Raw genomic sequence first — 13,997 nt, 5'->3', positions numbered from 1 at the left:
GTTATCGGGCGGCGTGGGGCGTCCGATCTTCAGCGACCACGAGTCGGCCGATGACAGCTCATAGTTTCATGTCATTAGTTTTTTCGTCTCTTGGATATGTGGTGGCAGATGACAAAATGTTCATGCTGTAAAGATGCGATGTGTCCAGAGAAACTTGTTGCTGAGAGCGAGGTATGAACCTCTCTGTTTATTCAAGTCGCTTGGACAACGGTATTTGTGGACGTTGTGATGTTAAAACTGGACTACTGCACAGTGACGCCACAGATAGATCGTCCCAGCAGTTCGTCCCAGGGCCTTCGGTTCTGACTTGGCGCATGGCGGGTCATGTGATTCATATCTTCAGGGCTGAATAAAGGGAAGCTGGCAGCCAGAAGGTATCAGAAAGGGAGCCACGAAGATGACCTCTTTGTTCTCCAGGAGCATTGGTCTACCTGACTTTCAGGTTGGAGAAGCAGCCGTTGGACTGTGGGGATGGCGCGCTGTTGCACATGCTCCGGTCCGTCACACAGCGTTGCGTCCGGCAGACACAAGGCGGTCCCAAAATCTCTAATGGCAGAGAAAAAAACATGTCCAGTTTAGCTCCATCATTAAGAAGCTATTTTGACCAGTTCAATTGTCTACATGATATCATATTAATACATTGCTCATTAAAAGCTTCTCTTCTTCATCATGGATGCTCATCAACCCTGGTCTGTGCGCTGTTACACAGGGTTGGGCTGGAACTGATAAGATAAGGATTCCGTTTGTCGTCGACAACATCCACAAACTCCACAGCCCTCAATCACAGCTCCGTTCCACTCCACTGCAACATGTTGTTTGTTTTTTGGCAACGGGCAGCGCTATATAGCGGTTGAAGTGTAAAGCTTATTTTGTTTCTTATTTGAACCTAGACACATTGTTCCGTGATGGGGGGAAATGGCCCGCTCGACGCGGGCACACAAACATGCGCCGAGCGGAACCGCAAACAGCTGATTGTAAGTACTTCTTTCATTCCGCCTCTCCAATGCCATGTCTCACCGAGACACAACTCACCGGTGTAAATATAAATGCAAAAAACTTACCCTTCTGTTTGTTATTAGGATGACTTTGGTTCAGTGTTGGAAGAATCCCTGATTATCCTTCTGACTCAGGACTATGACATTGAGAAAGACTATGATGAGATCACGAGAGTCCTGAGAGGACTGGCGGAGAGCGCAACCGCGGAAGCGGCCACCGGATTTGATCCATCAGGCCTCGGATTCAGTGTGCCGGACCTGGATGAGCCTCGTCTTGACGATGCGACAACGACAAGCGACAATCGCATCTCAGATGGTTCAGGCGGTGACTACACTGGCACATCGCCTTCTGACTTTTCATCTGACTCTCTTGAGAACCAGATCCTTGTCGACCCGGCAACTTTCACCGAGGACCACAAGATCGCAGAGCTTCGAGGGATCTTCATTGACCGGTTTACCGAGCACACTCTTAGGCGCATTCTCGGGGAGAATGGTGGCGACTTGAACCGTACATTTGACGATTTGCTCAACCGGCAGTTTCTCGAGGACTCGGGCGATATCACGAAAGGCATCGATGCATTCTTTGTGGGCGACAATGTACAGTACCCTCCCAAAGGAAAAGGCAAACGTCGGAAAGGATTACCAAAGAAGAATGTGTTGGCAGTAAACTACAAAGCAACGTCGGTAGCAACCGACGGCGAAGAGCTTCACGGCGCAAGAGACTTCATTCAGCCATCCTCAGGCCGGGCAACACCAAAGCGCATACAACCATATTCATTACCGGCCATCAATACCAGCTCATCACCAGCATCGAAGAAGACTGCGGCAATTCTATCACCTACACCTCAATTGGACTTCGGAACCTCTCACCTGCATTCAGCTGCCTCGCTTCGACGCCAAGGACCTCTTGCAAGGCAAGGCGCGGTGGTGTATGTGGAACGAGCGCGGGAACAGGCCAGTGTAGCGTTCAGACAAGCTTCGGAATACGCAGATGAACGTGCTCGACAGCAAAGCACAGCCATCATGGTTGATCTTCACGGGGTTCACGTTCTGGACGGTGTTCGCATCGCGAGGGAGCATGTCTGGAGGTGGTGGAACAATCTCGGAGAAAACCGGGCAGCAGAAGCAAGAGATCCGGGCTTTACTGTGGTCACTGGTCTTGGGAGGCACTCTGCCGGCGGGGTTTCACGCTTGCGCCAGGCTGTTGGAGCCATGCTGAAGAATGACGGATGGAGGGTTGAGACCTTGACAGGCTCATTCCATATTAGGGGAAGGGTATGATTGTTGGATTGTTACGGCGCTCTGTCGGGATATGTGTGCATACTGGTTTGTCTGGTTGATAATATGGGAGCGGCGTTTGTTGGGATATACGGTCATGATGAGATGAACGGGCATTGTCTGGGTAGTATAGCGAGGGAACTTTTTGGAGGAGTGAACTGACAATGTTGGTATTCTGGACAGTGTTTTGATGGCATGAACGTCATGTAATTAGAGATACCATCTAAACGTTTGAAATGCAGTGTGCGAACCGACCATTTGGTCGAGCAGATGGCCCAACGACTGCAGACGAAACCCTCCATGAGGCCATGATGGTAGGTTAGTTCCAGGTCACAAGCATGGGCTAGCGGACATTTTCACTTTGTGCTCCTTTACCACAGCCCGGAAAAATACGTTTATAATCACACAAAGATATCTCAAGGCTGTCGACAGTACAAACACCAGATAGATGGTTCTTGTATATCGTCAAACTGATATAGATGAATGTCTACTAATTACAGAGTAACAGATGACTGACTGCAGACAAGCCGTCTTGGCATCGCTCCAGCCACCCCATCACGGATCGATCCTCAGGCACAGACTTCCCAATACGGTTTGGTGGCTTCCCCAGAACAACGCAGCCAATCGGCGTCGGCCATTCTGCGACGCATGACGGCATTGGGATGCCAACGCAGCGAGGCACCAGCTGCATCCGCCGCTCCTTCCTCTCGGCCATCCCCAACTCCCCCAACATTCAACACAACACCCGATTCTTCATCATCACCGCTCGCTTTTTCCTGAGCAGTTTCACGACTGCTTTTGGGATTTGTGATACTTTGCAATACAGAGCACGAAATCTCGATATCCCCACCGTTTGTTGACGGCTCTATCAGCCCCTCTGTCAGCCCGCCGCCGAGCGGCCTTATCCCGCACGATGACGAAGCTATCGCAGCTGTTCGCATCGGGCGGACTCTTACTCACCGTACTCAGCACGGCCGTCGACGCTGGCTACACCCCGAAACACGAAGCCGGTCGCTGCGCAATTCGCGGACATTGTGGTTCCAAGAGCTTCTTTGGCTCTCAACTACCTTGCCTCGACAACGGCCTTGCCGAGCAGCCTGACGATAAGCTGCGCAAACAGCTGGTAGACTTTTGCGGTCCAAAATGGAGCGAGGGCCCAGTATGTTGCGATGCCGAGCAGGTCGACGCTCTCAAGTCAAACCTCCAGACCGCCAACCAGATCATTTCGTCGTGCCCGGCATGCAAGGACAACTTCTTCAACATGTTCTGCACCTTTACCTGCTCCCCCGACCAGTCGTTGTTCATCAATGTGACGAAAACAATGGAAAAGGGAGGAAAGACGCTGGTGACAGAACTGGATCAGTTAATATCCAAGGAGTACGGGACAGGTTTCTACGAAAGTTGCAAGGATGTCAAGTTCGGTCCAACAAACTCGAGGGCGATGGACTTGATTGGAGGCGGTGCCAAAAACTACACACAACTGCTCAAGTTCCTTGGGCAAGAGAGACTGGGCGGTTCGCCATTCCAGATCAACTTCCCAGTCGACTACCCTGAACGTAATATGAAGCCACGGCCGATGGTACCGAAAAAGTGCAATGACGAGGACCCAAACTTCCGCTGCGCCTGTATCGATTGCCCTGCGGTTTGCCCCGAGCTTCCAGATGTCGAAGAGGCTGGATCATGCTACGTCGGTGCTCTGCCATGCTTGTCGTTTGCGTCTATCTTTACCTACACCGCTCTGCTCTTCTTGGCAGCTGTTCTGGTGGTTGGAAATGTTGCTTGGAGAAAGCATGCTAAGCGCAGGAGCGAAAGGCTTAGGTTATTGACAGATGCTGCGCCGAGTGATGATGAGGATGAAGGAGATTTGACACAAAACCCCGCCATGCTCGATCGCCCGCAAAAGACGTACATCATCAACACCTGGTGCGATGCCGCCTTCAGCAGACTAGGACACGCCGCGGCTAGGTTCCCGGCGATTACCATCCTCACCAGTGTTATTGTCGTCATGATTCTCAGTGCTGGTTGGTTGAAGTTCGATATTGAACAAGACCCAGCTCGTCTGTGGGTGAGCCCAACTTCTGCTGCAGCTCAGGAGAAGGCCTTCTTCGACACTCAGTTCGGGCCTTTTTACCGGGCTGAGAAGGTCTTTCTCGTCAACGACACCAACCCCGAAGGACCTGGCCCAGTTCTCAGTTACGAGACGCTGCTCTGGTGGATGGAGGTAGAGGAGAGCGTCAGGAAGCTCAAGGGACCGCAGTTTGACAGCTCTTTCCAGAACCTGTGCCTCAAGCCTACTGGCAGCGCTTGTGTGGTTCAGTCTGTGGCTGCATACTTCCAGAACGATCCGGATCAGGTCAGTCCAGACGGCTGGAAAAAGACTCTGCGGCAGTGTGCTCAGTCGCCTGTCGAATGCCGCCCCGAGTATGGCCAGCCTCTCGAGCCTTCCATGATTTTGGGCGGTTACCCAAAGGGCTCCGAGGACCCGACAGAGGCGACTGCCATGACGGTCACATGGGTGCTCAACAATCACGCCGAAGGATCTTTTGACGCCGAGCTCGCCATGGACTGGGAAGAGGCACTCAAACAGCGTCTTTTGTTGCTTCAAGAGGAGGCCAAGGAGCGTGGCCTTCGCCTCTCTTTCTCTACTGAGATCAGCCTGGAACAGGAGCTCAACAAGTCTACCAACACCGACGCCAAGATCATTGTCATCAGCTACATTGCCATGTTCCTCTATGCGTCCGTTGCCCTCGGCTCGACAACCTTATCCTTTAGGGAGTTCATCAATAACCCCTCGTTGGCATTGGTGGAGTCCAAGTTCACTCTCGGTGTGGTCGGTATCCTCATCGTCCTGATGTCCATCACTGCGTCCATTGGTCTCTTTTCCTGGGCAGGGCTCAAGGCCACACTGATTATTGTCGATGTCATCCCCTTCATTGTGCTCGCCGTTGGTGTCGACAACATCTTCTTGATCGTTCACGAATTTGAGCGCGTCAACTTGAGCCACCCAGACGACATGGTCGAGCAGCGGGTGTCGCGGGCACTTGGGCGGATGGGCCCCTCGATTCTCTTTTCTGCCATCACCGAGACCATCTGCTTCGCTTTGGGCGCCTTCGTTGGCATGCCTGCCGTTCGGAACTTTGCCATTTACGCTGCCGGCGCCGTTTTCATCAACGCCATCCTCCAAGTCACCATGTTTATTTCGGTTCTGACGCTCAACCAGATCCGGGCTGAAGATTCTCGTGCCGATTGCTTCCCGTGCATTCAAGTCAAGTCTGCTCGAATTCATCTGAGCGGCAACAATGGGAGCCCTGGAGCCAGATATTACGAGTCGCCGCCAGAAAGCTTCCTGCAGCAGTTTATCAGGAAGACCTATGCACCAAGGCTGTTGGGTAAAAAGACCAAGGCCGCTGTCGTTGCCATCTTTCTTGGCATATTCGCTGCCGGTGTTGCCCTGCTCCCCGAAGTTGAGCTTGGGCTAGACCAGCGTGTGGCAATCCCCGATGACTCGTATCTTATCCCATACTTCAATGATCTCTATGCCTACATGGAAGCGGGGCCTCCTGTTTACTTTGTCACTCGAGAGTTCAACGGCACCAAGCGGTCTGAGCAGCAGAAGATTTGTGCTCGCTACACGACTTGCGAGCAACTGTCCTTGACCAACATCCTTGAGCAAGAGCGGAAGCGCGCCGAGGTCTCCTATGTCTCTACTCCCACTGCCAGCTGGATTGACGACTTCTTCCAGTGGTTGAACCCTGACAATGAAGCTTGCTGTGTCGACCGCCGGAAGCCCTGCTTTGCCAAGCGCAACCCTGCCTGGAACATCACCCTCTCTGGCATGCCCGAGGGCGAGGAGTTTACTTATTATCTCAAGAGATTTCTCAGCGCGCCCACCGACGAGGACTGCCCTCTCGGTGGACAAGCTTCCTACGGATCGGCCGTGGTGGTTGACTCGGCACGCAACACCATCCCAGCCAGTCACTTCCGCACCAGCCATCGCCCCCTCCGCAGCCAAGAAGACTTCATCAAAGCCATGGCCTCTGCCCGCCGCATCGCCTCCGACATCAGCGAGAGCACGGGCCTTGATGTCTTCCCTTATAGTCTCTTTTACATCTTCTTTGACCAATACGCCAGCATCGTCGGTCTCACCACTGCCCTGCTCGGTTCCGCCGTCGGCATCGTTTTCATCGTCTCCAGCATCCTCCTCGGCTCCGTCCTCACCGCCGCGGTGGTAACCCTGACAGTCATCATGGCCATCGTCGACATCATCGGCGCCATGGCCGTAATGGGCGTGTCCCTCAATGCAGTCTCCCTCGTCAATCTCATCATCTGCGTCGGCATAGCCGTTGAGTTTTGCGCCCACATCGCAAGGGCGTTCATGTTCCCCTCCCGAAGATACATGGAGCGTGCCAAGAACAGGTTCCGTGGTCGGGATGCGCGGGCGTGGACGGCACTGGCGAACGTGGGGGGGAGTGTCTTTTCGGGGATCACGGTGACCAAGATTTTGGGGGTGACGGTGCTGGCTTTTACGAGGAGCAAGATTTTTGAGATTTATTACTTTAGGGTCTGGGTTGCGCTGGTTGTTTTTGCGGCGAGCCATGCGCTGGTTTTCTTGCCGGTGGCGTTGAGCTTGGGTGGGGGGGAGGGGTGGGTTGATCCGGAGAGTGAGGGGGGGTTGGAGGCTGATTTGACTAGTCGGAGGTATAGGGCTTTGATGCCGGAGGAGGAGTCAGATTCGGATGCTGATGCTTGAGAGGAGAGGAGTTTTCAAGGAACATGGGGAGAGGAAGGGTGGAGGGTAATAAATGCATGGTGGCGGTGTAGAAACATGTTTATGTCTTTCTAGAGCGTTGAATACATGTTTGAGGGATGTTGGGGTGGTTTTTGGAGGGGGGGGGGGGGGTGAAGAGGCTTTTTAAGGGATGGCTTTTGAAACATGAGAGGTGTATGTTCACAGAATTGTAAACATAGTAAATATGCTTTTGTACAGTTTTTGAATGTCTTGAAGATCGACTTGGACGGCCTTGATTTTCTTCAGTTCTAGATGCTCCCTCGGAGACTTAATTTAACCACCCAGAGCCCCACTGATCATGCCCCGTAAATATCCTCCAATCAATGCCCAGTGCCCAGGGCCATCCTTCATGTCTTTGGTGATGGTGAAGAGGTTGGATAATTGAGATGAAGTGGGTGATGCCCAGGGGGTGATGGTGTCGTGAGTACTTGCTGAAAGGGGGTTGCTTTGATGTGTGAAAGTGGGGAGATATGCGTACAAGCCGAGGGATCCATTGCCGAGGACGCCTACCAACGTGTGCAGGCTGAGGGCATGCGCGCGTATTAACTGAAGGATACGTGTACAAGATGATGGGTGCGCGTGTCAAGAGGAGATGCCCGTGAAAAGGGTCCTCTTTACTATTATCCTAAAGCTCTTGATCTCTGCTCAATAAATATGCTCCTCCCATATCGAGTGTCTGTCTGTGTCTATGTATACGAAACACCGACCACGAGACTCATAGGCAACCTTACAAACTTCCTCCAGATCCTCTGGGTTGATTTTGTTCCACCTCCATTCCACCACCCCAGAGGCGTTTTCCTCCATCAACTCAACCAACGACTTGCGCAGCTTCTCCTCGCGGTCTCGGATGTACTTTTGTTCTTTTGCGAACCAGTGAGCCGCGAGCTTGTCTGGCGTTATGTTCTCCACCCAGGTTGAGCTCGGGCCTGGGGGGAGATCAGCGGGGGAAAAGCCGTCGTAACCGCCTAGTTCTCGCTTGAGGTCTTGAGCGAGGGTGAGGTATTCGTTTCGCCAGTCGGGAAGACGGCGAGGGTGTTGAGTTGCGAGGTAGGGGTCTGGCTGTTGGCCAAAGGCAGCGTTTTCGTGGGCGGAGAGCGAGAAGATAAACTTCAGGGCTCGGGAAAGTGTTGTGTGGATGGCGTGCTTGCCGATGGTGCAGAGGTTTGCTTCTTGTACTTAGGTTGCTTCTTCCTTGATCAGGCCGTCAAAGAGGATGGGTGTGATTAGGTTGGCTTCTCCTTCTTCCCCTGTGCGCACAATCCAGACTGGGATGTTGGCGGCGGGGCAGGCGGCGAGACCTCTTGAGCCAAGGTCTTTTCTTCGAATGACGAGAGAGAGAGCGCCGAAGAGGGAGTGAGGGATGTAGCGGTCGACATCCTCCTGGAGGTAGGCCGAGGAAAGTCCCTCTTCCAGATCCAGTTCGAGAGCCAGCTCGTTGTATGCGTATAGTAATCTATGGTATTCTCCACTGTTGTCATGTTCAAGGTTGATTTCCATGGCGGCCTTTTCCACCGCGAAGGTCCGGACTCGTTCCCGGACAGACTGGAGGCGATTAAAAAGGATGTTGTTGAGAGCGATGGAACAATCGACAGCGTCCTGCGGCTCCGGATCTGGCTCCTCGCTTTCGAAGATCATCATGGGGAACTGGCCCCAGTCAGTTTCGCTGCGGTAAGGATGGCACCATTGGGAATAGATGTAGTTGAATACTAAGTCCCGAAGGACCAAGCGATTTTCCCAACGGCGCTTTTCTTGGCCGTCGAAAAGGAATATTGGCACTGTTTTGTTGAAGCATTCCCTGATATGGGTTGCTGGGAGAGGCTACGTAAAGTCGGGGGAGTCCCAAACCCACTGGTCTCCATGCCTCAGGTCGGATTTGGGTAAAGTGATGCCACAAACGTGGTCAACCATGTGCATCATTAGCCTGCGTCGATTCTCGCGTTCAATACCTTCGCATAGATGTTGAAGTATGATGTGCTTTGGCGGGATAGGCTCGCCGTTTCGGCACATCTCCCATAGGTTGAGCGTCATGCTGATTTATAATGTGAGGCGAGGTGTATCCTCAGAAATGCGCAGTGATGCCGAGGGACTGGACACTCTGTGAAAAACGAGTGCAGGTATTCAAAAAAAAAAAAAAAAGGGACGCTCAAAAAAATAGGCAAATCTACCAGGGACCCACGATCGAAGCCAGATTAAATTTTTTCACAAGGCTAGTACTAAACTCTGATTCAATTCAAAATCTACGGCTTCTATTTGTTTTTGGTCATCGTAGGAGGTCGCACGTGCTCCGACTTGGATAGGGTTCCGTAACTCAACTCAGCCTTTCGCACCGCTGGCCACATCAAAAATACTCCCACCTGTACACCTATTCTCTCACTCACCTATCCGCGACCCACCAGAATAAAAAGTAGATGCAGAAAGACCATGGCTTTCCTGATTAAGAGTTCTGTGGTAGAGGAGTGCTCCTGTCCGTTTGAAGTCTTGAGAGTCGCCTGGAAAGGGCTCCTTCGTTCAAAGTTAAAAACTTTGAATAACTCCCTACAGACAGGAGAAACATCTCGCATGCATGGGTATAGCATCAATTCATCACTGCAATTAGCCCTGACTATAATCTCAGTATATCGGTTACATAGCTGGCTTTACACTTGCTGTAAAACAGGGTAACCTATTCTCCTTGACCTCTACGAGCCTGAGTGACGTAGATAAGTGATCGTTGGCTCTTTCCGACCTCCACTTCTTGGTTCTTTCCAATTTAGACTTCATGGCTCACATGAGAAGAAGGCAAGGCTCTCGCAACGTCCGGAATTGGCCCACATATCCACCTGGGTTCCATACCCCGGTTGGAATCTAATGGAAGTTTCCTGGATATCCACAGAGTGGCGCTTTTCTAACCTCTGCTTTTCCAGAGTCACAATAGCCCTTCACGACAAAAACTTGATTATCTTGCGAGGTGTCGAACTTGCGCGCGTGGCAGTTAAAGTGGTTAAATCGAAAATCAAGACATACTGCGACAACATTAATGGCATTTGAACCGACAGCGTGACTACTGCCTTTTCTCAACACTTCCCCCGCCAATTTAACACCACCCCGGCACAATTATTCTTGCCCTGGCCCGGACTCTCCAAGCTGCACCACCTATCACTATGACGTTTACCAGACTTACTCAAAAGTTTTCACCTTCGACTCTTACCAACCCATCTCAAGGTCGTTCCCTACATTTCACAACATCACACCGCAATACAGGTTACCGAGTGATATCATCTGCTGCGAAACAGTGCATGACACTGGGGCGGAAAGAATGCTTGGGAAGTATCCAGAGATGTTCCGTGGGCCGGTGATCAAGAATGGCGTTTGTAAGCGGGAAGGACATTCGTGTCCAGGCACTCTCTCGCGAAAGGAGAGAAGGAAGTTGAAGAAGACTGCCACCCAGACTTGCTTTAGCGTTGACCTGGGCACGTCAAGAAAAAAGGCCTCACCGGATCCCCGACATCACAGAGACGGCGCCTTTTAGTCTTGGGAAGAAAATGCCTAGACTGGTAGGGGTCACACCTAGCCGTGGCTGTGGCCATTCTTGCATGGCCCTGACACAGCCATCAAGGAACCTATTGCCGCCATTGACGACTGGGATACTGGGTTCAAAGTCTCGAGTTCGACGCTAGTACAACTCCTTCGCTCCCACCCAAGTCTGCCGTTACGAAGGCCAGCCCACCTCAGTACCCGGCTGAGGGACACCCATACAAGTTCGCGCGCCTGTGCCCTGTGGATAGGGCTACCGCGATGGGTAACCAGTACACTTCACAGCATCGCCTCGATCAGCTGCATGACCGAGGTATCCATCGATGAGTGTCACAATCCAACGTGACGATGAACAACATCAACACTGTTCCTTGAAGTGGAAGCCAATTTACAAACTCCGTCAGCTCATGCACACCTTGCCGACAAACACACACAAGCACACACCACCACACAATCTTTGGCAACTCAACCTTCCTGCATTGCCAACAGCCGAACATGAAGGCGGTCGGATCCGTATCATCACATAACAACAACGTTGACGATCGATCCCTGCATTCATGTGTCTTTTCCTAGCATGATCATCCTGTTCTCAAGCATGATCACCTCGATCATATACGTGTCAACCGGCCAAGACCCCGCGCCATAATACGCCGCCTGACGCAATGATTCCAGTACAGCTACTACCTACATGACAGCAATATATGAAAGCTTCGTCTCAACACTTACCGTGCCAGTGCTGGCCGACGAGACTCTCCCTCGGTCGGTTTCAGCCATGACGAACCCCAAGATGAATCACTCGGGTCCCTTGCGCCTTGGAACCTAACTGGGGCCACGTCCAGCACCTTCCTACTTACACAAAATCTCGAGTGCACCTTTGTCAAATCATTGCAGTCAAACCCATATCGCCTTTAGTCCGCTCGGTCAACGCGCCAAGCCTGGCAGAAGCCTGACCGGCCCTTTGGTGTCAAGACATCTCAATGAATTTCCTCCCTTCATCAGGTCCTAGTGTCAAGACCGCCGTATAAACTCGTACAAGACCTTGTCTATTCACAAACAATTTCCAGCTGCACCAGACATGCATGCAGCAAGAGATCAGAGACGGGCAGTTATTCCAAGGGGAGTTGGACCAACACAGGCATTCTTCAGTGTCATTCTCGCCACCAACGCCATCAAGCTCTACTCCATGTTGTACACTGGTGCTACCATGGGTGGGTACCTGCTCGACAAGCCCAAGAGGGCCATATGTGTCAATGGTCGCCTTCTAACCTGATTACACTCCGCACGACTACAACATGCCAAAGCTCGTCTCTTCAACCTTGTCAGTCGAATTCTCAGTGTCGGCTATCTCTTAGCCTCGACCAGTGTCGTTCAAACAACCAAAAGCACCAAGCAGCACATCCACACTTAAAGACGAGGGCTCATGATTCCACGCTCGCTCCCAGAATGTATTTCACTGTGACGAGGGTTCCATTCTTGAGAATGGTAAGTCTTGTCCAGACGCTTACGGGGATATTGGTAAGGCGAGGGCGCTGACGGTATTGTTGACAGAGCATTACATTGTCCCATACGGCATCCGTACTTGTAGTGCTTCTCATTTTTCCCTTGCGTCATTCTCCACTGCTTCCCACTTTCACTTTGCGTCTTCGACTATTCCTGGGCAGATTTGGGAAATGAATGAGACTGCTACCTGCATACGTCAACAATGTCAGTTACTTTACGGGAGATGGCTGAAGATGGAAGTGATGGATGCCCCCTTGGAAGGGCACTTGAGTCACAACCGATGAAGAGAGTGTACTCCTGCACTGAGCCCAAGAAATTCCGATGGGTAAAGGGTAGCCAGGGATTGCCAGGATCAGATTGAATGCGGTGGCAATGAAAAACAAACTCCTTGACACGGGTACGGATGGCTTTATACTTGGATAAAGAACATGTTGCGGACTGATCCCTTACAAGGTTTGACGATGATCATATTCCCATGACCGCCGTGCAATCATGAGGGGTTAAAAGCTAAGATTACTGACATGCGCCTAGGAAGTATCGTGTTCGTGTGAGAGATGGCCGCTACCGGCCCTCTGTGTTTTGTTTTCTATGAGCTAATACTTACCACTTCAGGACCGGCTTCAAACGAGAGAGTCTCCACGTGAGTTGCTTGGCTTAATTGCCGAGTTTGAATGCGTTTTTTTTCTTTTGTTCTTTTTTTCTTTGTGATGGGTCTTCTATTCCTTGGAAAGAGGAAAAAATGAAGGAAAGGGCCTCGTTTTGAAAACACCACATTTTTGGAACAGGCGCACTTTGAACACAGATCCCTTTCTGAACACAGACCCCTTTTGGAAACAGGCCCCTATGAACAGATTCATCTTGGAAGGACCTGCACTCTCTTGGGCGGAAAGCAATAATTCGGGTACTATCATCAAACATGATCCGGCACTTCACGGATAGATGGGTGGCATGGAAGCTTTGATGGCGATTTGGGACCCTTCCTTGAACGTCTGAACTTTGGGCTACTGGCTACCGATTGTTTGTAATGACACATATCAGAAGGTTATTTTTTCATGGTCTTTCCAGGGGTATTTCAGGGGCTAATTTTCAGGAGTATTATACTACATGCAGCGGTTGTCCAAGGAACCAATAAACCGCCAAAGGGCGTTTCCCTAGCGGCTTGGCACGCTCGACCCCAAAAATAGAACCTTAATTCAACGACACTTCAACCGCAACCGCAGCCATTGAGATTTGCGAACAAAGCAACATACACATCACGGGACTTATTTTCCCGCTTAGACTCTCAGCTGTTGATCCGGCTCCTAGGTATTTGATGCTGTTTTCTCAGTATAATGTCTAATTCTTGAGCGACTTTGGTTGCCAAGCTGCTGTTTAACCAAGGCCATCAAAGTGGCCTAAGCTGTGCCTCCCTCTGTGACATGACGTCGGCATCTCCCGCACAGCCTGCATCTGATTTCTTCCAACGACCGGACGATCCGGCAGGATTCGCAATGGTTTTCACCTCACTTGCCGGCTCTTCTCACTAACCACCGTCCTCCATATTCCATCTCATAATCAAGAATCATTGAACCCCGCAAACCAAAGCACCCGAAACCCCATAACGCAATCATAAAATCACCAACCATGCTCCCCCCACTCCCCTCTCTCCCCCAAGCAACCCTCGCCTTTTCCTTCCTACCCTCAACAATAGGCACATACTTCGCCTGCCGACAACCCAACCCCAACCCCAACCCCCCAACCCGCTCCAAATCTGACTCCCTCACATCCTACCACAAAAAAGACAAACACGCCACCAAAATCATGCTCTCCCCCCTCTGCCTCCTAACCCACTTCTACGCCCGCCTCGCTTACCTCTAACCTGACCTCACAATAAAACAAATGCCGTCTCCTTAAAACATACTTGTTAACTTGGTCCCCTTTAA

General features: G+C 51.5%; 3 protein-coding genes across 3 annotated transcripts; 2 read left to right on the top strand and 1 right to left on the bottom strand.

The window, feature by feature from the left end:
• Positions 1-905: 905 nt before the first annotated feature.
• Positions 906-2,276, top strand: PODANS_4_6300 (uncharacterized protein; the record flags this gene model as incomplete). The annotated part of the gene is made up of 2 exons (XM_001906178.1): positions 906-974; positions 1,080-2,276. 2 exons carry the CDS (start codon positions 906-908, stop codon positions 2,274-2,276), a joined length of 1,266 nt encoding a protein of 421 aa, XP_001906213.1.
• Positions 2,277-3,186: 910 nt separating this feature from the next.
• PODANS_4_6310 (uncharacterized protein) lies at positions 3,187-7,023 on the top strand (the record flags this gene model as incomplete). Its single annotated transcript, XM_001906177.1, has 1 exon — positions 3,187-7,023. The coding sequence occupies one exon, from the start codon at positions 3,187-3,189 to the stop codon at positions 7,021-7,023; it is 3,837 nt and encodes a 1,278-aa protein (XP_001906212.1).
• A 684-nt stretch (positions 7,024-7,707) lies between these two features.
• Positions 7,708-8,700, bottom strand: PODANS_4_6315 (uncharacterized protein; the record flags this gene model as incomplete). Its single annotated transcript, XM_001906176.1, has 2 exons — positions 7,708-8,205; positions 8,320-8,700. The coding sequence occupies 2 exons, from the start codon at positions 8,698-8,700 to the stop codon at positions 7,708-7,710; spliced, it is 879 nt and encodes a 292-aa protein (XP_001906211.1).
• Between the last annotated feature and the right edge of the window lie 5,297 nt (positions 8,701-13,997).

This window comes from Podospora anserina, chromosome 4, assembly GCF_000226545.1.
Source record: "Podospora anserina S mat+ genomic DNA chromosome 4, supercontig 4".
Taxonomy (NCBI): Eukaryota; Fungi; Ascomycota; class Sordariomycetes; order Sordariales; family Podosporaceae; genus Podospora; species Podospora anserina.
The sequence above is the reverse complement of the archived record's forward strand: the minus strand, read 5'-3'. Positions and strand labels throughout refer to the sequence as shown.